The following is a 21,738-nucleotide window of genomic DNA, read 5'->3' as shown; positions in this document are numbered from 1 at the left end:
CGCTTACACCAGGTCTTATGAATAGGCCTAATAATGTTTTGCATATTTGGAATGATATGCGGGACAAACGTAGTACAGTATCTCAATAAAATAAAAATTTGGAGCAAGTTGATTTTTATGGAAAAAATGCGCAAAAAGAGTTCTTACATGTAGCCCTCCTGTTGAATGTTGTTAACTACTGTGTTTGTTGATGCTTATAGGTGTTGTCTTTCCTTGTGTAAAGCACATTGAGTTGCCTTGTGTATGAAATGTGCTAATTGCCTTGCCCTTACCTTGCTTTGTTTTGTTTGTTTCTTAACAATGTTCATGGGTTAGTGTGATCAGTTCTAATGTATAATCCTCAAAAAATATTAAAACGCAAATATGCAATTTTTTTTAAATATTTAAAACTCGAAAATTAAAAAACTAATGCCAGCAGATAAAGTTGAACCTTTTTTTTTCCTTTCTAGATTTTCCAAACATAACAGGAGTGTTGGTTTGCTGCTCAGCAGTTTTGTGCTACTTTTGAAAGGCAATTTTTATGCGAGAACGCTTTGCACTGGAAAACGAATACAATAAAATAAATCACAGAATGTGGTTATTTTGTTGTTTGCTTCAAACTTATTTAGCCTAAATGCATAAATGTATTTTTTTCTAAAATAGCATTTTTGTCATACAAGGAAGTGTATGTGGTCCTATATAGCCCTGTGAGTATTTGTAGCCGATCAATCAATGTGTGTGTTCCAGAAGACCTTAACAGCTACAGATCCGTAGCACGAACGCCTGTTATCATGAAATGTCTTGAGAAACGGGTTTCACAGCACATAAAATCTAGTCTTCCAGCCTCCTTTGACCGCCATCAGTTTGCACTCCGGCCAAACAGGTCCACGATAGCGACACACTGAGCCAGGGGAGTGAATGCCGCAACACTTATGTGAGGATGCTAATTGTAGATAGCTCGGCGTTTAATACCATCGTCCCCGACATCCTCACAAACAAACTGCTCCACCTGGGTCTCTTTCCCGCGCCACTATAGGGAGCATATACTTACATATAATGCATAACAGCGTGGAGCAAATAGTATAATTAAGGACTTGTCACATTCAGGTCATGGACACTTTCAGCTACCTCGGGTAGACGATACGGGTCTGCCAGAACCCGCATGTCATGATTTAGAGTCTGCTTCCCCCCAGCTCATTACAATTTTCAAGCCAAGTCAAGTTTACATGACCATTTTAACCACAATAACAGCATGATATTATTAAGTCATGGATTTTATTATTATTATTATTATTTATTTATTTATTATTATTATTATTATGTGTACGACCGGTGCCAGAGCCTGGTCCGCATTGCCGGCAGTAAGTCGGATAGGTTCCTAGTGAGGGTTGGACTCCGCCAAGGCTGCCCTTTGTCACCGATTCTGTTCATAACTTTTATGGACAGAATATCTAGGCGCAGCCAAGGCATTGATGGGGTCCGGTTTGGTGGCCTCAGCATTGCAGCTCTGCTTTTTTGCAGATGACGTGGTGCTGTTGGCTTCATCAAGCCGTGATCTCTAACTCTCACTGGAGCAGTTTGCAGCCGAGTGTGAAGCGGTTGGGATGAAAATCAGCACCTCCAAATCTGAGACCATTTGAAAAGGAAAAGGGTGGTGTGCTCTCTCCGGGTCGGGGATGAGATCCTTCCCCAAGTGGAGGAGTTTAAAGATCTTGGGGTCTTGTTCACGAGTGAGGTCAGGATGGGGCGGGAGATCGACAGGCGGACGGACCGGTGCTGCGACTGCAGTGATGCGGACTATGTAACGGTCCGTTGTGGTAAAGAAGGAGCTGAGCCGTAAGGCGAAGCTCTCGATTTACCGGTCGATCTACGTTCCTACCCTCACCTATGGTCACGAGCTGTGGGTCGTGACCGAAAGAACAAGATCCCAGATACAAGCGGTTGAAATGAGTTTCCTCCGCAGGGTGTCCAGGCTCTCCCTTAGAGATAGGGTGAGAAGCTCGGTCATCCGGGAGGGACTCAGGGTCAAGCCGCTACTCCTCCGCGTTGAGAGGAGCCAGCTGAGGTGGCTCGGGCATCTGGTTCGGATGCCTCCTGGACGCCTCCTTGGAAAGGTGTTCCGGGCATGTCCCACCGGCGGGAGGTCCTGGGGACAACCCAGGACACACTGGAAAGACTATGTCTCTCGGCTGGCCCGGGAACGCCTTGGGATCCCGTCGGAGGAGCTGGTTGAAGTGGCTGGGGAGAGAAAAGTCTGGGAATCCCTCCTAAAAGTGCTGCCCCCGCGACCCGACCTTGGATAGGCGGTAGAAGATGGATGGATGGATGGATGGATGGATGGATGGATGGATGGATGGATTATTATTATTATTATTATTATTATTATTATTATTATTATTATTGCATTTTGTGCACTAGCATGCACTTTATGTAAAATACACTTTTGAGTGTCTCTGATTGTTCTCTTTTTGTTTCTTATGGTTTGATTATTTTTTCCTTTTGTATTTTATGCACTTTATGGAGAAGCACTCCTAATTTTGTTGTGACATGTTTACAATGACAACAAAGCCATTCTGACTCTGATTCTGTGCGAGATCATCAAATTGGTCCAAAATTGTTGATTTCTTTACTTGAAGTAATGTTCATGTTTATGCTAGCAAGTTGCAATATAGTGACAGGCAGAATAATTAAAGATCTTTCACTATAGATGGCAGAGGGTACAATTAATCTGTCACTCACCTGATGCTAGTGTTCAAAGTTTGGCCGGGGGACTATTTGCGGCCACTGCACTTTTTTATTTTTTATTGGCCAACTTCGTATTTTAATAAAAAATTAAAAACAAACTGCACCAAAAGGTTATGACAAGAAGTGAAAATTTTGAAAGCGAGCACATTATTATTTTTAATAAAAATAAAAAGGCTGAAAATTAATGTTAATGTTGAATGTTACTAGCGAACACATTTTATTTTGTTGGATTTTTGAATGTAAATAGATGTAAATGAATTTGATAATAATGATATTATTATGTTTTTTATTTTCAAATTTAAAATTAGCTGGGATAACCCCTGTGACCTTAGTGAGGATGAGTGATACAGAGAATGGGTTGGTATTAAGTTGAATAAGATAATATGCTAAATACCACACTTATATTAATAAACTTTTATATTGTCACCAATATTTTTTTCTGGATGTGGCAGCTGATTGTATTGTATGTACAGTCTGTACCAACAATACATACACAACACTGTACAAACATACACAATGACAACACAAGATCCAAGAGGTGCCACAACCCACAGCTGTGGGGAGCGCTTGTCCTAAAGACAACCCTGATGACTTTTAATTATTATTATTATTATTATTATTTAAATATTTGGAACAATCTTAATGTGTTACGGGCCAGGTGTAACCTTAGCACGTAATGATTTCCCTAACATTTGGCAGCTCTGCGTTTTGCCACATCAGCGTCGGCCCATTCACTTTTTTATTTTTGCTGGAGACGCAAAATGACAATTTTTGTCTCACAAACTATGATGTGAAACCACTAATTTCAATCCTTGGTAATGGCTCAAAATTGACCCTTGGGGCACCCCACACTTAATTTCATTTTAAGTAAACGTTGCCAAACAATGCACAGAAATATGGATGCTCCAAAATAAAGTAAACGCTAAGGCTTCTCAACTATAGTGTATTTATAAAGTCTTGCCCATTAGTTGTGATCTCTGTCTTGAATATTTTATTTATTTTACAATATTTTTACGTTCAGTGTGGAACTCACAAGAGACACAATGCAACTCCCTCGGCAACGGTTCAACTTTTATTCTGAAACAATGACCAGAAGTTGACTGCTACCACTCTTTGCCTTAACAGGAAATGCAATGCTAAACAAACATACTATGGGAAGCGGTAGTGCGTCGTTTTTGTAAGCAAGTTTGTTTTTGTTTGAACGTGTTGTTTATTTGTTAGTTTTAATTGTCACGTCCCCGTCCATGCTGTGGTTGTTCGGTGTGTCCACGCCGTCATCTCGCATCGCAGAGAGTAGTCGATTACGCAATACGCGTGACACTGACTGAGTGACTCCTGGTAGCTTTAAGTAACTCGCTAGCTTGCTAGCGCGTTAAGGTGAGAGAACGCCCTCGAGTGGACTGGACATATTGCTCGTGATCCAAATGGCGTCACTGCTGACAGCGTTCCGGAGAATAGCCCACGCTGGAGTTCGCGAATATGCGCGGAAGGCGGCAGCAAGTTGTGCTGCTTCGGGGCTGACTGCTCACAGGAGTTTCGTCACCGGCAAGCAACCGCTGAGGTAGGTCGTTCGTTGCGCTTTCTGGCAGCGCAAACACCACATGTGTGTGTGCCACAAACAACTCGGCCTGAAGACATTTTGTCCGCTATTCGGTAAATAACTCACGTTCACAGTCACTTGCTCACGTCTGCTAACTTGACGCACCGGCTAAAACAAGCACGTGTAAAACCATCCAGTTTGCATAACAACTGGCAAAAATGACGGAATCGCTCCTGGTGGTTGATCATTTAAATGCTCAATTTTGGAGATAAGAGGCGAATCGCCTATGTTCTATAAAACATTTGTAATTCAAAATGCCACCCCTCTGCCTGTAACTTAAAAAATAAAAACAGCAATCAGAGGAAGTTGGAAGCAGATTGATGAAAAATACTGCTTGTCGCTGGGTTTAATCATTGACAGCCACTGCAAGTTGTAAGAAATTTTAAATTATTTAATTTTAAATGATCATCCTCCAGGAGCCAGTGATTCCATAATTTTTGGCAGTTGTTATACTACAATAGTAGGTCTTGAACTTTTTACACCAAGTAAGAATACTAAACTCACCAAATATCAGCATAGTGACCAACATTAAAGTTCATTAGAGTAGTAGTATTAATTGTAAACGAGGCTGAGGTTTTACTGTTTTTCTAAAATGTACTAAAGATTACTACTGAAACGTTATACATCGCTTGGTAATTAAAGGTAACACTGTGATTAAAGTACTTCTTGAAAAGTAAGTACAGATAAAAGTAGGCCTACTATTAGGGGTGTGAATTGCCTCGTACCTGGAGATTCGATTCGTATCACGATTCATAGGTCACGATTCGATACCGATTATTCCTGATACGAATCTGAATTGATTATTGCAATTTTTTTTAACTCAAATTTAGAAAATACTAATCAGTTAACTTGTACATGTACACTGTAAGATTTGTATGAAAATGTATTGATCTGAAAATTCAGGTTGCAGTCTGTTTCATGTTTGAACAGCACTAAAATAAAATATTAAGGCTTAATGTTCCATTAATATAACATTCTTCAATGCTGAATGTGTAAATCCTAACCCTAAGTAAGACGCTTTGTTGAATATTCCCATAAAAAATTGATGTTTAAAAATCGATTCGACCGCATATCGAGAATTGTGCGCTGTAATATCGCGATATATTGCCGAATCGATTTTTTTTACCACCCCTACCTACTATACATGTAAAGTAAAAGAAATGTGTTTGATTAGTTTAAAAAAGAAAAACAAAGCAACTAACAAATGCATAACAAAGTGTACTGAAATAGGTGTAAGGTATATATAAAAAAAAATCTCTTGGATAATAATTTTTTTTTAAACCACTGTAACATTATGATCAGGGGGTGGGGGGTAAAATTGGCAGGCACACCCGTTTAATGAAACATTAAACTTAAGTTTAACTTTAATTTCACACTTATTGTTAAAATTTGACATGACCAACAATGTCAAACACTGTATTGAACACCCTGTACTTTTTGTTCTGTGAGTACACGCCTGTCATTGTGTGGCAGTTGGCCGAAAAGTGTTTTTGTTCCAACTCATCACACTCATGAAAGGAATTTTGAAAGTCGAAGACTGATTGCATGCTCGAGTGTGTTCTACTTGGGAGGTCGGTAGAACCTTGAATTGCCAGCTCAAGGCTGCAGCCATCCATCTTTCTTTCTTTTTTTTTGTGGCAGGTTACAAGGCTATCAAACAGCTTTTTTCTTATCCTTTTCCCCCCCTCCAGAGTGATCAAGCATTTACTTGCTTAAATCTTGGCATGCTTAGAAGGTCAATCGGTGCAGGAGAGTCTGACTATGGCTGATTAGCATTTAGTCAGATTATGCACGGTTTCGCCATCATAGTTCTTAAAAGGTCATCGAGTTGAATACGCGCAAGGAAGAAAAAAAAGAGAGAAAAACGGAACGTTTAACTTGGTAGTGACGTGCTCACTTGTTCACTTCCCGTGCAGGTCGGACAACAAGGTGACGGTCCACTTCATTAACAGGGACGGCGAGAAGATAACGGCGGAGGGGTCTCCCGGCGACTCGCTGCTGGACGTTGTCATTAACGAAGATCTCGACTTTGACGGTTTTGGTTTGTAAACAAGACACGGCGCTCGCATGAGCAGCGTATATACAATAAGGAGCCACTTTGAACTGGTGTGTGTTTGGCCGCAGGGGCATGCGAGGGGACGCTAGCGTGCTCCACCTGCCATCTCATCTTTGACGAGGACGTGTACAAAAAACTGGGCCCCGTCACGGACGAGGAAATGGACATGTTGGACTTGGCGTACGGCCTGACGGACACGTAAGGACACACTCGATGGTGTTCATAAGACTTTTTTTATTTTTTGAAACAAATTCATTTTGTCATAAAGTGACTGTTGATAAAACGTTCAAGCATATTGATAGTCCGCTCGAGCACAGACACGACAAGCATTTTGTTCATCTTTATTTTTGTATTTCACTCACAAAGATCCACAAGTATCTTACAAATGAAATGGCTGACTGTGTCTCTTTTCCTCGGTAGATCGCGTCTGGGTTGCCAGATCTGTCTGAGCAGGTCCCTGCAGGGCATAGTGGCCCGCGTTCCAGAGAGCGTAGCAGACATCCGTCAAAGTCAAGATGGCTCTTCTTAGCGACTTTTTGATGGTGATGCTCGGCGCCTAAACCGACACGAACCAACAAACGCTGTTGCGCGTCTACGGAGCGATCAAATCAAAATGGCAAACAGAACGTGACTGACATGTTAGCAAAGCCGCACAGCAAGCATATTTTATTGTAATTCGGTCATGTGACGTTATCGCCACATTTGGACATCTTTTATATAACCATACAATTTTATCATGTGATTGTACATAGCTAGAACACATCTGTGTATAGAGGAAGCAGATAATAATTGTAGTAATAAAAAAGGTAACCTTTCTAATAGCACGTCTGTATTGGGAGGGAAAGGCCCATGAGAGCATTTGTAAATGTTTGCTTGGATTCTTACGAGGGAGCTTGATGGGCAGTGGTGAAGCCCGATCCTCACCATCTTGTTACATCTATAGGTGATAGAACTGCTGTTGATGATTTTCATAGCCGTTAACTCTTTTGCTCCTAAATGCGTATACAAATGTTTTATTTTAAATATTGCCATGGTCCCAAAAACATATTTATACATTTTCATTTTCTTTTCTTTTTTAAATGCAAAAGCATACTGAAGGCTTTGATGCAGCCTCTGACCTGAAGAGGTCGCTTAACGCAATTGTAGTTATTACAAAAAACGACCAGCGTGTAGCAGCAGAGCATAAGAGATCAACCAGGGCCATGTTGCGAAAAAAGCTATTTTCCCCCAGTGTTATCAACAGGTTTGTGAATAATGATGAAACTTAACTATATTCTATTTCTAATGCTAATTGCTGAATGGAAACAGATACTCTAATCTTTCTTTTGGTAGGTCCCATGGTTTTATAGCAATAGAACACAATATTTTGTGGGACTTGCAAAATGAGTCAAAATCCAGTAAAACAACCAGGAGCGAAGGGGGTTGCTTCAGTGAAAATGGCGGGGAGTCAATGAGTTAAAGGGGAAGTCAAGTGAAAAATCTTCTATGCAGCCCCACCAGTCTAAACACGACATTCTGATTAATACTGCGTTTGTGGAATTACCACCCGTTTTATTCATCTCAGGGGCGGCCATTTTGCCACTTCTCGCTAGTGATGGGAAAGTGAAGCTTCATGAAGCACTTGTAATATTTTTTGACTCCTCTAGATGCCACTCTTGGTTGAAAGATGCAGTGGAAATGTAATCAATTTCCTTTGCACTAGCCTTTATATTTAAACCAAGAGCACCATCTAGGGGAGTCAAAAAATAAAATATCACAAGTGCTTCATGAAGCTTCGTTTTCCCATCACTACTTCTCGCCAACTGAAAATGATACATACCACAGTTGCTCAAGACTAATGAGTCTTAAACGACCAACCACAGCTCAGCTTGCGATGGTCACATGACCAAAGTTAGGAAACAGGTGAGCTGTGATTGGTCGTTACATGAGCCCTGAGCAACTGTGAGGTCATTTTCAGTTGATAGCAAATGACAAAATGGCCGCACCTTGAGATGGATAAAAACGAGTGGATTTTGCTGCTAAATTAACATTCTACGAACGCAATGTTAATCAGAATGCTATATTTGGACATGTGGGGGTGCATAGAACATATTTAAAACAGTTAAATTGCTTGTTAACATTTTTCAGAGCACATTAAGAACTGTTGCTGCGCAGACAAACAATCCTGTAAACAGTAGGTAAGACAACAGAAGCGTGAAAATGCTTTGTAGCAAGATATCCACCAGGTGGCGTATTCACACTTTCACGTTTAATTTAAGGAGGAACTCATTTTTACTTCCATTTAATCGGTTAACTATATCACATGACAGCTGCTGTTAACTCAGCCGTATTCTAGAATCTGTAGAAATGGTGACTTTAGCCTGCCAAAGATGCTAATATTCATCAGCGGTGGGTGAATTTGTGCGTTCGCTAGAGGCAGAGTTCTTCTCCAAGCTCTCTTGTTGATTTAAAGACAATCTGCGGTCTTTCCTCAGCCAAGAGTTGGGGTGGAGACTCCTGCAGCTTTTCAAAGTTTTTAAGCATTTCAGATGCTCTTTGGCTGGACACGCTTTGCGACTTGTCTGCGGTCTGCCTGAAGCCAAAGTGCAGCTTGCGGCATCGCATGCTTTGACCTGTGTTGGTGCAGGGGAGGTGGGGTTCGAGGATATGCTGGAGGAGCTGGTCTCCATGGCCGCCAGTGACTTTCTGTACCTCTGGTGAAGCCCCGACTTCGAGGCCCGCTGGCCTTTGTCGTCGTCGTCGTCGTCGTCATCGTCGCCAGTGAGCCCGTCCGTGCTGCCGCCGGACGGGCTCGGCTGAATCTTTGCTACGTGCACCAATGCCGGCTCAGAACGCCGACGCTGTCTGAGCAGGTAAACGGAGTCCAGGGTGGACGAGGAGGGGTCCGCCACGGGTGCATCTTGGATCGGCCCGCTTGCCCTGAGCGCCTGCCAGTCAGCGTGCCGCACGTCTGCCTCGTTGTCCTGCTCGTAGTCGCTGAAGGTGAGGACCGAGTCCAGACTGCCTGGTTTGGATCGGAGACGTCTGCCGCAAAAACTTGGCGAGCCGCCGCTGCTGGTATCCAACTCGTTCTCTAGACTGTCATAGGACGAGTCTGTCATAGGGTACATCCAATTGTCTGCGGGTCGGGGAAATGTGACAAAATTGTGTGAGTGACCATCAATGTAGACATACAATGTTTTCAGCGTCAAATTGGATCAGATACAAGATGGCGAGTACCGCAGAGTTCTGGCTCTTGCGTGTTGAGTCTCCGTGGCGAGCCTCCAAACAGGGAAGAGGGCTCCTCTCCCACAATCTGCTGGCAGTGTTCGATCATGAATTTCACCAAGTCACAAACCTGCAGCGAACCACACAAACACTTCATTGAGTTTTCAACTTACGTACACAATTCGTTTTCTACACTCTACACGGAACCAATTTAAGGTTATAAATTGAATTGTTGACCAACTTAAAAAAAAAAAAAAAAAAGGGAGAAGGCAGTTATCTGATCTAAAGGGCGTAATTGTTTGAGGATGCGTGGCTATCCCTGCTTGTGTTATAGGTGACCTTAAGAGACGATCTGAAGGGGCACCAAGGACAAGTCGAGTGCAGGAAAGGAGCGAGCAAGTCTTTGCGGTGGCTCAAAATGTCAAAACGGGTCATTTCAAAAGCACAGCAGTGTAAACTCTGTAAAGGAAGCAAGGACACTCAGAAAAGCTTCTCTAATGCAAGGATGGCCAGCTTAAATGCTGGAGGAGGCCACCATTTGTCATCAGCACCAGGGGGCCACATAGGACCGTGCACTTTCTAAACCTGATGGATTTCAATATGGGCAAAATATGTGCATGTGCATCACGTTATCTTGCTGAAATGCATGTAACAAAGATACATTTTTCAACAAAGGGTTTGAAACAATAAAAAAAAAAAACACTGGTTATTTCCTTTTTTGTCTTTTTTTTTTTTAAACAGTGCAAAAGTCAAGGTTCCGATGCATCAGAATCACCATTCAAAGCATAAAAGTGCTAAACAGGAAATTCACAAAAATCACCCATATAGGCTTACCAACTCAACTTGTCGTGCAATTTTATTAAAAATTTCCAAATTATTAGTCCTACTCGACAGTTCACTCAGTTTTGTTTCCCCAGCCTTAACATATATATAATATATGACGAGTGAGCTCTTCCTGGTAATTACTAGGGGTGTGCCCAAAAAATCGATTCTCATTTAGTACGATTCAGAATCAATTTTAAATGTCCCAAAATCTATTTTATTTAAATTATTTTATACTGTCTTGCCTTTGTCTGTGTGTGCCTTTATTTGGAGCGCTGTTCATGTTGCACCCGGTTTGGCCACTGAGGGGCAGTGTGGTTCCACGCGGTCTAATACACTGTTAAGTTTTAGCCACATTAGAGAGTAGAAGGAAAAAGTCACAATCAAGTTATTCCAATAAGTTTGTTTTTTTTCAGCGTGGAGCCGTTCTTTTGAGTGATAAAAGTGCCGCGAGTAGCGCGCTAATTAGCAAGTCAGACTGGAGTAGATCATTACATTTCCTTAAACATCTATAAATTGAAGCAAAAATCATTGTCACTCAAATCATTTTGAATCGAAAATCGATTCTGAATCGGATTGCAGGCCCAAAAATCGGAATCGAATCGAATCGTGAGACATTCAAAGATTCCCACACCTAGTAATTACGTCTCCAAGCCAACTAGGTCGATAGGCTTGTTTTTAAATTTGGTGAAAATTCCTGATGGCTAGCGGAAGCGCAACTAAGCAATGTCTGCCATCTCATGGTGAATGTTGCCATTACAACTAATAGGAAACATTTAACCCCCCCCAAAAAAACTTTTGCACTTTCACTTACCTTCTTGGTTCCTTCATTTTCTGCCTCGGGGCTGCACAGTGCCCCGGGAGGCCAAAGCATGCTGGGAGCGATGCACACCGCTAGGTTGAAGCTGGTCATCTGGTTCTCGCGGGAGTTGTCTCGTATAGCATGCAGCACGGCCAGCACGTAGCGTAGCAACGCGGCGTTATCTTTGGGCAGCCGACTCATCACCCTGCAGGAGGACAAGCAACTGTTTCTATTGGCGACAATTGACTTTAACTCATTCACTGCCATTGATGACGATAGACGTCAAAAATTCATTTTAACGATTTCTATTTGTCTAAAATGTTTCCCATTTTTGTTAACAAGAGTATGAAAATCTAGACTTTATTTTTTTTGTATTAGAACAGAAATAAAATTTGTGATTAATTGTGAGTTAACTAGTGAAGTCATGCGTTTAATTACGATAAAAAATGGTAATCGCCTGACGCCCCTAATTTTTAATAATCTTTTCTTTAAAAAATAAAGATTATTAAAACTTTTTAAAAAATAATTACAATTATTTTATTTTTGTTTTTTTTAAAGAAAATATTTAAAATGTTTTAATCGTAATTAATTGCATGACTTTACTAGTTTAATCACAAATTTTATATCTGTTCTATATGTACAAAAAAAATCTAGGTTTTCATACTCTTGTTAAAAAAAGTGGAAACATTTTTTACTTTAATGAATTGATGACGTTTATAGCATCAATGGCAGTGAATGAGTTCATTTTTACGTGCAAGAAATGTCAACAAATTGGCCAAGTGGTCAGCGGTTTATCACACCGTTGTATCTCTTGCACCCGCTCCTCCTCCCCCTCTTCATCGACCAGCACGTCCATCCATTCTCCATGCAGCTCACAACATAACAGGCTGCCGGGGATGTTGCGAAGGAAGTCCTGGGAAACATTGAAGAGCTATTCAGTGACCGACAGTGAGGAAAGATGTTTACATTAGAAATGGACATTTTGGGCTGTGATGGGGTCAAAGAAGGCATAAACACAGGAGTGCTTGTCCAATCACAATAACAAGGATTAGAATGCAGATTAAGGACCCTATGAACATGTTGTCCTGCTAATGTGGATGTGCGGGAGGAGATTAAAGGCCAGGTGAGAGATGTGGGTCATCATGACAAGCCTACTTTAAAGACGCCGGCGATGATGAAGATGTGGTCCCGTGTGAGCGGGAGAAGGAACTGGCCAGCGTCCAGTGAGTCGCGCAGCTCCCTGACGGCCCGAGCGCCCGCCGGCCGCCGAAAGATGCCCCGCGTCCACGGGCCCTCGTGATACAGAAGCGTCAGCATGTCCTAGCAAGGGAGGATGACCATGAGATGGTGTTCTGCTCAAATCGGTGAAGGGGCGGGACATTTCCGGTAACTGTCCAGAAACTTGTCAGGAAAATGAACACCCACCATCACGGGCTTTGGCAGAGCATCTTCCACGCACACGGCGCTGAGCGGGCGTCCGAATAAGCAGCCCTGAGAAGCGGTGCCCGTGGATGACGCCATCTGGGGGGAGGAGCCTCGCAGAAAGGCCCAAGTGATGAGGGAGCGCCTCCTTTTTAATGGCTTCTGGGGGAACTCTGACACAGACACAAGAGAGTATATATATATGTATATATATATATATATATATGTGTATATCCGCCATTGTTAGAGTTGCCGAGCTGACCTGTGGCCACATGCAGTTGAAGCGTTTCGTCAGGGCGGGCTCTCAGGATGAACTGGCAGCGCTTGTGCACCTGCAGCTGCTCCGACTGCATCGCCCAGTCTCCGCCCTCGGGCGCCGTAGCGCTGTGGGTCAACGTTTGCCTCACGTGACTCATGTGGATACTGAAGGGGAACTCGTGACCTGAGACAGAGGACAACCGGGAGTAGGTTGTTCTTCATGCATGTTGTATTTTTCAAGCTTGAAGCGCATGCCACAGTGTTCCACAGACACAGAACCAACAGAGAAGGGAAGATACAAGCTGATAGGATTAGTCTTTGTTGAAAAAAAGTCAGAGCTCTTTGTACTCATCTGGGCATTAGTGGAGCATGCATGATGTAGAAAAAGATTTAAGATGAACATTTTCCACTCCACAATGCAACTTTAACTCATTCACTGCCATTGACGGCTATAGACGTCAAAAATGAATTTGAACGGTTTCTATTAGTTTCACATTTTTTTCCACTTGTGTTAACAAGAGTATGAAAACCTAGAAAAAAATTGTACATTTAGAACAGATATAAAATTTTGGATTAATCTTGAGTTAACTAGTGAAGTCATGTGATTAATTACAATAAAACAATTAATCGCCTGATGCCCCTAATTAAGAAAAACGAAAAGATTATTAAAAATTAAGGTTGTCAGACGATAATTTTTTTAAATTGTAATTAATCGCATGACTTCACTAGTTAACTCACGATTAATCACAAATTTTATATCTATTCTAAATGTACAATATTTTTTTCTTTCTAGGTTTTCATACTCTTGTTAACAAAAGTGGAAAAAATGTGAAACTAATAGAAATTGCTCAAATGAATTTTTGCCGTCAATGGCAGTGAATGAGTTAAGATTCGCTTTAAGAACCGACTCGCCAATTCATAGTCACAGCTACAAATTTGTAAGCCGACAGATAAAACACGAAGGGGAAAATGCATTACAAAGCACAATAAATAGGAGGTTAGTCAGCCAACAAATTGTGCTATGTTGTTTTTGCATTCCGCCAGCTAACAAACAAACTGACAATCGTTGGTTGCGAACGTTAAAGCAAATTGATAATTTTCAAGTTTCAAGAAGCAGAAAACAGAAATCCTGCATCCATCTAAACTAAGCGATGGAAATGAATCAAAGCTGCTGACTAACCAATGAGCGGGTAGGGCGTATTGTCCCTCTTAGAGAGGATCCACAGCTGGTAGTCCTTCACGTTACCCTGAACACAAAAACAAAGTCAGACAGTTATGCCACAAATATATATATATTTTTTTAAAATATAGACTTTTTTTAAACTAATTCACTGCCATTGACGGCTATAAACGTCAAAAATTCATTTGAACTATTTCTATTAATTTAAATTTAAATTCCACTTTTGTTAACAAGAGTATGAAAACTTAACAAAAGAAAGAAAGAAAAACTATTTGTTTAAAATGTTTCCCATTTTTGTTAACAAGAGTATGAAAATCTAGACTTTCTTTTTTTTGTATTAGAACAGAAATAAAATTTGTGATTAATTGTGAGTTAACTAGTGAAGTCATGCGATTAATTACAATAAAAAATGGTAATCGCCTGACGCCCCTAATTTTTAATAATCTTTTCTTTAAAAAATAAAAATAAAGATTATTAAAAATTTGAAAAAAACAATAACAATTATTTTATTTTTATTTATTTTTTTAAAGAAAAGGTAAAAAATTAGGGGCGTCAGGCGATTACAATTTTTTATCGTAATTAATCGCATGACTTTAGTTAGTTAACTCACGATTAATCACACATTTTATATCTGTTCTAAATGTACAATCATTTTCTTCTAGGTTTTCATACTCTTGTTAACAAAAGTGAAAAAAAAAGTTTAACTAATAAAAATAGTTCAAATGAATTTTTGACGTCTATAGCCGTCAATGGCTGTGAATGAGTTAATATTAGACGGAAGGTATCCAACTGGCGATGTTACTCACAATGATGCAAAACTGCTGCAGGGCCAGTCGGATGACCTCATGGGTCGAATCAGAGTTGCTGACGGGCAGAGTCTTGGTCTAAATGGCGGAAGAGGATCACATCCAATGAGTGGGAAGCAGGGAAATTGTTTTGGTAAATGAACATTTTCTTTTTCTACGTCTGCTTACAACAGCGTAAGTGTTAAGTCCCTTCCCATTCACTCTGAGAGGGATGGTTTTCGGTTCTTGCTTCTCTTTTTCCTCTTTAATGCGACTACAGAGAAGATGAAAAGGTTTCGTTTGCCACTTGCACGCAAACGCACATCAACGTGCCGCATTCAAGACGAGCTCACCTTTTCAGGAGAGACAACCATTTCTCTTTTTCTTCCGCTGAGCTGACATGTCAAACAAAACTCGCAGCATGAATGTAGAAATACCTGATGCGTATGTACGTGTTTCTTATTTTTTAGAGTGTGTGTTTCACCTGAACGTTGCAACCGAGTTACAGGTGGGCCACCCAATGACAAAGCTCCTCTCGGGGCAGGTGCTTCCCTCGCACACCTCCTCCATGCAACTTGCCGTCCACATTTCGCATACGCGCGCTTGGGCCTTCTGCTTGAATTGGTTGGCTGACCTGACGCAACGTAAATGTCGCATGCATGTGAACATCTTGCCTTCTGCGGGCGTTGACACACGCACGCGCGCTCACTTGGCTTTGGCGATCACCAGGATGTCGGTGAAGAGGAAGAAGTGTCTGTCTTGAGTCTGCATGCCAGTTTTCAACTGAGTGTGTCCATGTTGGAGAAACAACCTGTCGGCCACTCTCAGGCAGGACTGGACCAATGAGCACGTCTCCGGGAACACGGGAAGCGGGAGGCTCTCTCTGGAAGAGCCCAACACGTGGCGCCAAATCACTATTACTAGGGGTCAGGCATAATATTCCCTTTCCGATGGCTCGCCAATTGTCATTGGACCACCATTGCAAAATTGCTGCCTGGCAAGCCTTTTTGTCCCTGTCTGCAGTTTAGTGCCAACCTTGGGAGGCTTTATGAACATCACAAGGTAAAAGTTACGCGATCCAAAAAAGGGTCTGTTTTTGATGGACCATGCAGCAGAAGGCCCGCTACTACCAGCTTTGATGAAAACACTGAACTTCTGGAGCAGGCGTTTGCGCAAAGGTCTAGACCTGCAGCTCTGGAGCTACGTGTGGCTCTTTAGTCCCTCTCATGTGGCTCCCTGTGGGTCGCTAAATAAAATGACTAGAAATTTAAAAAAAAAAATTGACAAAAAATTCTTTAAATGAATTGATTTAGAAAATAAATGAATAATTAAATATCCAAAAATTGTGAGTCCAAATTTTTAAGTTACGCTTTTTTTTTTATTAGATAAAATACCCAAAAAGGAAGAGGAAATTCTGAAATTTACCAGAAAATTGCAAAAATGTCATAGAATTGAATTTTTAAAAAATGCAGAAAAGAAAATGTTCAAAAGTAACCATTAAATGTCCAAAAGCAAAAGAAGAAATTCCAAAACTTACCATAAAATATCTTTGGAATTGTTTAAAGAGTCGGAAAATCCATACAAAAAAAAGCAAAAAAGAAAACATTCAAAAAGTAACTATAAAATGTCCCAAAAAAAAAAAATATCCCGAAAATTACCATATACATACTCAAAATTGCCAAAAATGTCAGAAAATTTATAACAGCAAAGACAGAAAAAAATCCCCAAAATAGCCATAAAATAAAAAGGAAGAAGAGAGGCAAAAAATTACCCTATGTCCATAAAACTGATAAAAATGTCAGAAATTTGAGAGAAAGGCAGAAAAGTCTAAAAATGTATGAGAAATTAAGTATTAAAAATTACAAAAACAAATCCGAAAAGCGAAGCGGAAAGGTCGAAGAAAATGAATGTGTTGGATTCTGCTGTCATATTTATGTGTTTTGGTCCAGCTCTAATTAGGGCCCACTTGGACCCTACGTGGCCCACTATCATCACAATCTGAAAAATGTTTTGCGGCTCCACACAAATTTGGGGTTATTTATTTGGCCTAAAATGGCTCTAAAGACAGGAAATCTTCAGGTCGTTCAAAGGCTTTGACTTCAACACTGATGGTCAACGACCGACACTGATGGTGGGAGCAGTAACTTTCCGTTGACAGTCAACAACCTTTTTGATGCTGAGAGCTAATTCTTGGGTACTGATTCATGTGAAGGGCTGCCAGTTACATATACACTTCTGAAATAACAAATTTGCCGCTAATAATGTCGTTAGTCTGCTATTTAAAAAATATATATATATATTATTATATTAATTTATGTAAGTGGCTTCTACCAGTACTAACATTTTATTTCTATAGATTTAACTTTATAGTTATTACTTCCACAACATTCCTGCTGGGCTACTCATATGGTCCTTTGGGGCGCCAGGTTGTTGACCCCTGGCGTTAATTGTATTACTACCGTAATTGTTTTCCAAGCCTGTGGAAAACTGCATTTTGCTAAAAACAATGGCCAAAATTGTCATCATGTACATCAAAATTGAAGAAGGAAATACAGTGTTGATCAAGCAATGTTGCTAAGTCATCTCCTGTGCGTGGAAAGGGTTTTACCTGGAAAGGGTTTTGGACCTGGAGAGAGCTTTTCTGATGACTAGGGAAGGTGCGGACTGACACCGAAGACTTTGGGACTTCACCCGCTAAAAGAGAAACAAATGTAAACAACATTGTCTTGAAGGATTTGGTCTGGTTACTGGTAGGTTCAAGATCCAACAGCAGCCGTGTTTCTGTTCTCCTGTGTATGTGTGTTCCTATGACGCCACAAACAAATGCCTTGTCTTGGTAAAAGAGACCCTCACTACGCTGATGAGGACGAGTGCACATTTTAGAATGGCAGCCTCGGGCACTGGCTACCTGCTGCCCCTTTGACCAACACTTTGCTGCAAATATGCCACAAATATGGTATGCTGCATTATTATTGTCAATCACAATCACGGTCCAGTCAGCCTCTTTTATCCTGGCTCAAGGTTCCACAATTCTGAATTAACAGGCCGCACATTTGGGGCATTCTAATACTGTGTAATACTGTTGATCCAACTGAGGCAAACATTCCTCACACTTGCACACCTTAAATTTGGTGCAAAATTAAGTTTAATGTCTCAATGGACTTTGGCGTGTTATAGTATGTTTGAACACAGTCAAGCAAGAGTGTGCGGCATGCATTTTTGAGACTGCCATTAAAAAAACAGACCAACTAGATAGCATATTTGGCCATAGTACAAAAAAAATGGAGGACAAAGTGTGTCATGCCACAGACTGTACACATACTGAGCATTTGTAGGGATTTCTGGAATATTTTAAATATGTATTTAAAACTCATTCACTGCCAATGACGGTTATAGACGTCAAATATTCATTTGAACTATTTCTATTAGTTAAACTTTTTTTTTTACCCTTTTGTTAACAAGAGCATGAAAACCTACAATTTTTTAATTGTACTTTTAGAACAGATATCAAATTTGTGATGAATCGTGAGTTAACTCGTGAAGTCATGCAATTAATTACGATAAAAAAATGTAATCGTCTGACGCTCCTCCTTTTTAATAATCTTTTCTTTTCATTTTTTATCGCATCAGGCGATTAAAAATATTAATTGTAATTAATCGCATGACTTCAATAGTTAACTCCCGTTAATCATAATTTTGATATCTGTTCTAGATGTACAATATTTTTTCTTCTTCTAGGTTTTCATACTCTTGTTAACAAAAGTGGGAAAAAAAGGTAAACTAATAGAAATAGTTTAAATGAATTTTTTACGTCAATAGCCGTCAATGGCAGTGAATGTGTTAATCAACCATCCGTTCATTTTCTATACCACTTGCCCTCATTAGGATCACTTGGAACACTCTGAATAATAAAAATTACCATTAATTTGGGGAAATAATGTTGACATTTAACAATAAATAGATCACGCTTTTCATTGGACAACAACAAAAGTGTATAAAATATCTACCCGTCTGTTGTCGCTTTGTCCCGAACCCTGGCTCAGTCGGTCCTGTTGAAGTTGCGGAGACATGTTATCCATCCAGCCTCCAGACGTCTGCAGTTCAGAGTCCAGCTGTCCTCACACAATCTAATCTCATTAATGCAATCCAGGAGGAAAAAACATCTCAGTACTTTGGAAGTTGCAAGAAATGTTCAGCCTGTCATTTAAGTGACACACACACACACACACACACACACACAGAAGAGAGATAATAATCCAATTCTAAATGATCAGCGCCCAGGTTCGAGAGGTGCAAACCCACATGCGTCTGGTCTTTGTGGATTAGCCACCTCTTAATGCGTCGACACTCATTGCAGAGGCGGCGCCTGAACGCAGACAGGGAAAAGTTGCCTCTATTTTTAGAAGTTGCTCACACTTTGTTAACCGTTAACTACCGGCATGTCCCCTTGCATTGTGACAGTTAAACACAAGTGATTTAAGGTGGACAGCTGGATGTGCTGCATAACTATGCATACGACCAGTGGTGCTAAGTAGCAAAGTATAAATACAGTACTTCATTACTGTACTTAAGTAAATTGCTTGTCCCAGCGATAAAATGGCGCCGTCCTTTCATTACTTCAGAGTAACATTAACTCATTTACTGCCATCGACGGCTATAGACGTCAAAAATTCATTTAACCTATTTCTATTAGTTTTAAAAAAATGTCTAAAAGAGTATGAAAACCTAGAAAAAAATGATTGTACATTTAGAACAGATATAAAATTTGTGATTAATTGTGAGTTAACAAAGTCATGCGATTAATTAGTTACGCCCCGAATTTTTTAATAATCATTTTTTTTAAAGGTTATTTAAAAAATGTCTAGGTTTTCATACTCTTGTTAATAAAAGTGGGAAAAAAATTTAAACTAATAAAAATAGTTTTAATGATTTTTTTGCGTCAATGGCAGTGAATGAGTTAAAAAATTAGAAGCATCGGGCGATTAAATTATTAAAAATGATGGGCGTCAGGCGATTCAAATTTGTAATTGTAATTAATCGCATGATTTCAATAGTTAACTCACGATTAATCAAAAATTGTACATCTGTTCTAAATGTACAATAATGTTCTTCGAGGTTTTCATACTCTTGTTAACAAAAGTGAAAAAAAAAAAGTAAAACTAATAGAAATAGTTCAAATGAATTTTTGACGTCTATAGCCGTCAATGGCAGTGAATGAGTTAAGTAATATTTATAGGGATCACATGTATAGGATCACTGGTGTATATAATAACGTTCAATAAAACTGAACAAAAATTTGGATTACTATGCATGTCTGAGAGTAAAGTCTCTTCGCATTCACACTCAACATAGCTCAGGTAAATATTACATTCACTTCTCGCCCTCCCGGTTCACACGCATCTTTGACATACAGTACACAACTCACTGGAGCTGTCAATTCATCCCTTGTGGAGTTCATCCTTCAGATCGCAACACTTTTGAGTTCTGCTGATATCAAACACGGTGACAGTGCAAGATCCAACTTTTGGGGCATTTATGTAGAGAAATAACTTGATATATATTTTACGTTGAAGGTTCCGCTGCATTGAATTAAAGCTTTGAGAACACTGAAATCCAGTTTATCGATCACACTTTTGAAGAAAGAGAAGTGGGCCACAAACTGGGCTAAAGCCAAATGAGGCCAGCAAGTGCTCCTTCCCCAAATTGGCCACCATCGACTCCATTAAATTGGATCACTACAATGATTACTTTTCCTAATGTTGATAATGAGCAGCCTTGGGCGTGTCAGAGAAAAGCACACAAGTTTAATTCCTGAGTGAGAAAACTATTGATTTATTCCATTATGTCACGTTTCAACAAATCTACATTTCCAATCCTTGTAACGATTTGGTAATAATATACAGAATGTGTTACAAACTAAGCACAACATCCAAGGGCATTGGCATAAACATTTTTGGGGGCATGAGCTGAACCTGACTCTCTTATAAACAATTTCATATCTGTGATGAAGCTATCTGCATTTTGAAACGTTTTTGAAAGGATTAAGATTGGAGTCATTTTTCTATAACACAAATTTGCATCAAGAAAGCCATCCGTCTTAAAACCAAACCATTAGGAGCATTCATTACCTAGAATAGAATTGCATACTGGATCGGTCAGCTAAACAATGACCGCCATCTGCGCCATTAGCCTACCTGAAAATTTAGCTACAGTGGGTCGAAGACAAATGAGCAGTAGAAAACGGGTTCATAGGAAGAAAGAGAAGAAGAAAGCATAAAGCCTGGACCTAAAAGTAGGGATTTACAATAATAAAAGTAGTCAAAAGAAGAAAAAAATACCACTCAAAGATACATCTAATCTATACACATGTAGAACAAACAAACAAAAGAAACTAGACAAAGGATAATAATCACAGATTAAAAGCACTTCGAAATAGGTGGCGTTTAAGGTGTGATTTGAAAGTATTTTTTAATTTAGTCAAGGTGGAGGGAAACCATAGCAGAAACCTTTCAGATTTTAAGGAAACTGTGTAGAATTTAGTCCCATCTAGTGGTGAACTAATAGAATGCAACAACCTAAATTCAAAGTGCATGCATTATGGCATTATGAAGGAGGTGCAGTACGGTGCCTCACAGACCACACTTTGCAAGCCTACCACCAATTACTAACCGTGCCTGCAAGATGAATTCTCGCCGGATTTGTGAGTTCACAAACACCCAAGAATCTATCTTGAACCGAGCCCGCTGATTTTCACCGATCCTTACACTTTTTGTTCGAACCAATCACAAAGCAAAATTGTGTTTAGGGGCGGGATAAGTGGCTGTGACGAAAACAAGAAGCTTCGAAGCCTTACTACATGGACGAATGCATGGACACTGCAAT

The 21,738-nt window shown here is 40.2% G+C and overlaps 2 protein-coding genes across 4 annotated transcripts; one reads left to right on the top strand and one right to left on the bottom strand.

Annotated features, from left to right (window-relative positions):
• Positions 1-3,841: 3,841 nt before the first annotated feature.
• Positions 3,842-7,199, top strand: LOC147178331 (adrenodoxin-like). Of its 2 annotated transcripts, none has more exons than XM_086068560.1 (4): positions 3,842-4,285; positions 6,277-6,365; positions 6,449-6,578; positions 6,801-7,199. In XM_086068560.1, the coding sequence occupies exons 1-4, from the start codon at positions 4,149-4,151 to the stop codon at positions 6,907-6,909; spliced, it is 465 nt and encodes a 154-aa protein (XP_085924686.1). In that variant the 5' UTR covers positions 3,842-4,148; the 3' UTR covers positions 6,910-7,199. The 2 variants fall into 2 exon arrangements, with proteins under 2 accessions (XP_085924686.1, XP_085924685.1); XM_086068559.1 differs by having other exon boundaries at positions 6,241-6,365.
• LOC147178330 (rho GTPase-activating protein 20-like) lies at positions 6,595-21,621 on the bottom strand. Of its 2 annotated transcripts, XM_086068558.1 has the most exons (16): positions 21,526-21,621; positions 18,864-18,983; positions 17,465-17,550; positions 15,566-15,739; positions 15,341-15,490; positions 15,210-15,251; positions 15,046-15,130; positions 14,878-14,955; positions 14,072-14,138; positions 12,896-13,075; positions 12,637-12,806; positions 12,367-12,531; positions 12,012-12,124; positions 11,224-11,416; positions 9,600-9,717; positions 6,595-9,498 (listed from the first exon to the last, which is right to left on the bottom strand). In XM_086068558.1, exons 2-16 carry the CDS (start codon positions 18,933-18,935, stop codon positions 8,753-8,755), a joined length of 2,439 nt encoding a protein of 812 aa, XP_085924684.1. In that variant the 5' UTR covers positions 18,936-18,983; positions 21,526-21,621; the 3' UTR covers positions 6,595-8,752. The 2 variants fall into 2 exon arrangements, with proteins under 2 accessions (XP_085924684.1, XP_085924683.1); XM_086068557.1 differs by lacking the exon at positions 21,526-21,621 and having other exon boundaries at positions 18,864-19,175.
• Positions 21,622-21,738: the final 117 nt, after the last annotated feature.

This window comes from Leptonotus elevatus, chromosome 2, assembly GCF_054856555.1.
Source record: "Leptonotus elevatus isolate MCC_2025b chromosome 2, RoL_Lele_1.0, whole genome shotgun sequence".
Classification (NCBI taxonomy): domain Eukaryota; kingdom Metazoa; phylum Chordata; class Actinopteri; order Syngnathiformes; family Syngnathidae; genus Leptonotus; species Leptonotus elevatus.
This window is presented reverse-complemented; position numbering and strand designations above follow the sequence as displayed.

Bases quoted from the DNA above. Each gene is read 5' to 3' on its own strand.
- LOC147178331 (XM_086068559.1), top strand. From the start codon at position 4,149: ATGGCGTCACTGCTGACAGCGTTCCGGAGAATAGCCCACGCTGGAGTT. The intron at 4,286-6,240 runs GTAGGTCGTTCG...CTTCCCGTGCAG, and splicing joins ACCGGCAAGCAACCGCTGAG to GTCGGACAACAAGGTGACGG. The intron at 6,366-6,448 runs GTTTGTAAACAA...GTTTGGCCGCAG, and splicing joins TCTCGACTTTGACGGTTTTG to GGGCATGCGAGGGGACGCTA.
- LOC147178330 (XM_086068558.1), bottom strand. From the start codon at position 18,935: ATGGATAACATGTCTCCGCAACTTCAACAGGACCGACTGAGCCAGGGT. The intron at 15,740-17,464 runs GTAAAACCCTTT...GGGCTCTTCCAG, and splicing joins AGGTCCAAAACCCTTTCCAG to AGAGAGCCTCCCGCTTCCCG. The intron at 9,499-9,599 runs GTACTCGCCATC...CCCGACCCGCAG, and splicing joins GCAAGAGCCAGAACTCTGCG to ACAATTGGATGTACCCTATG.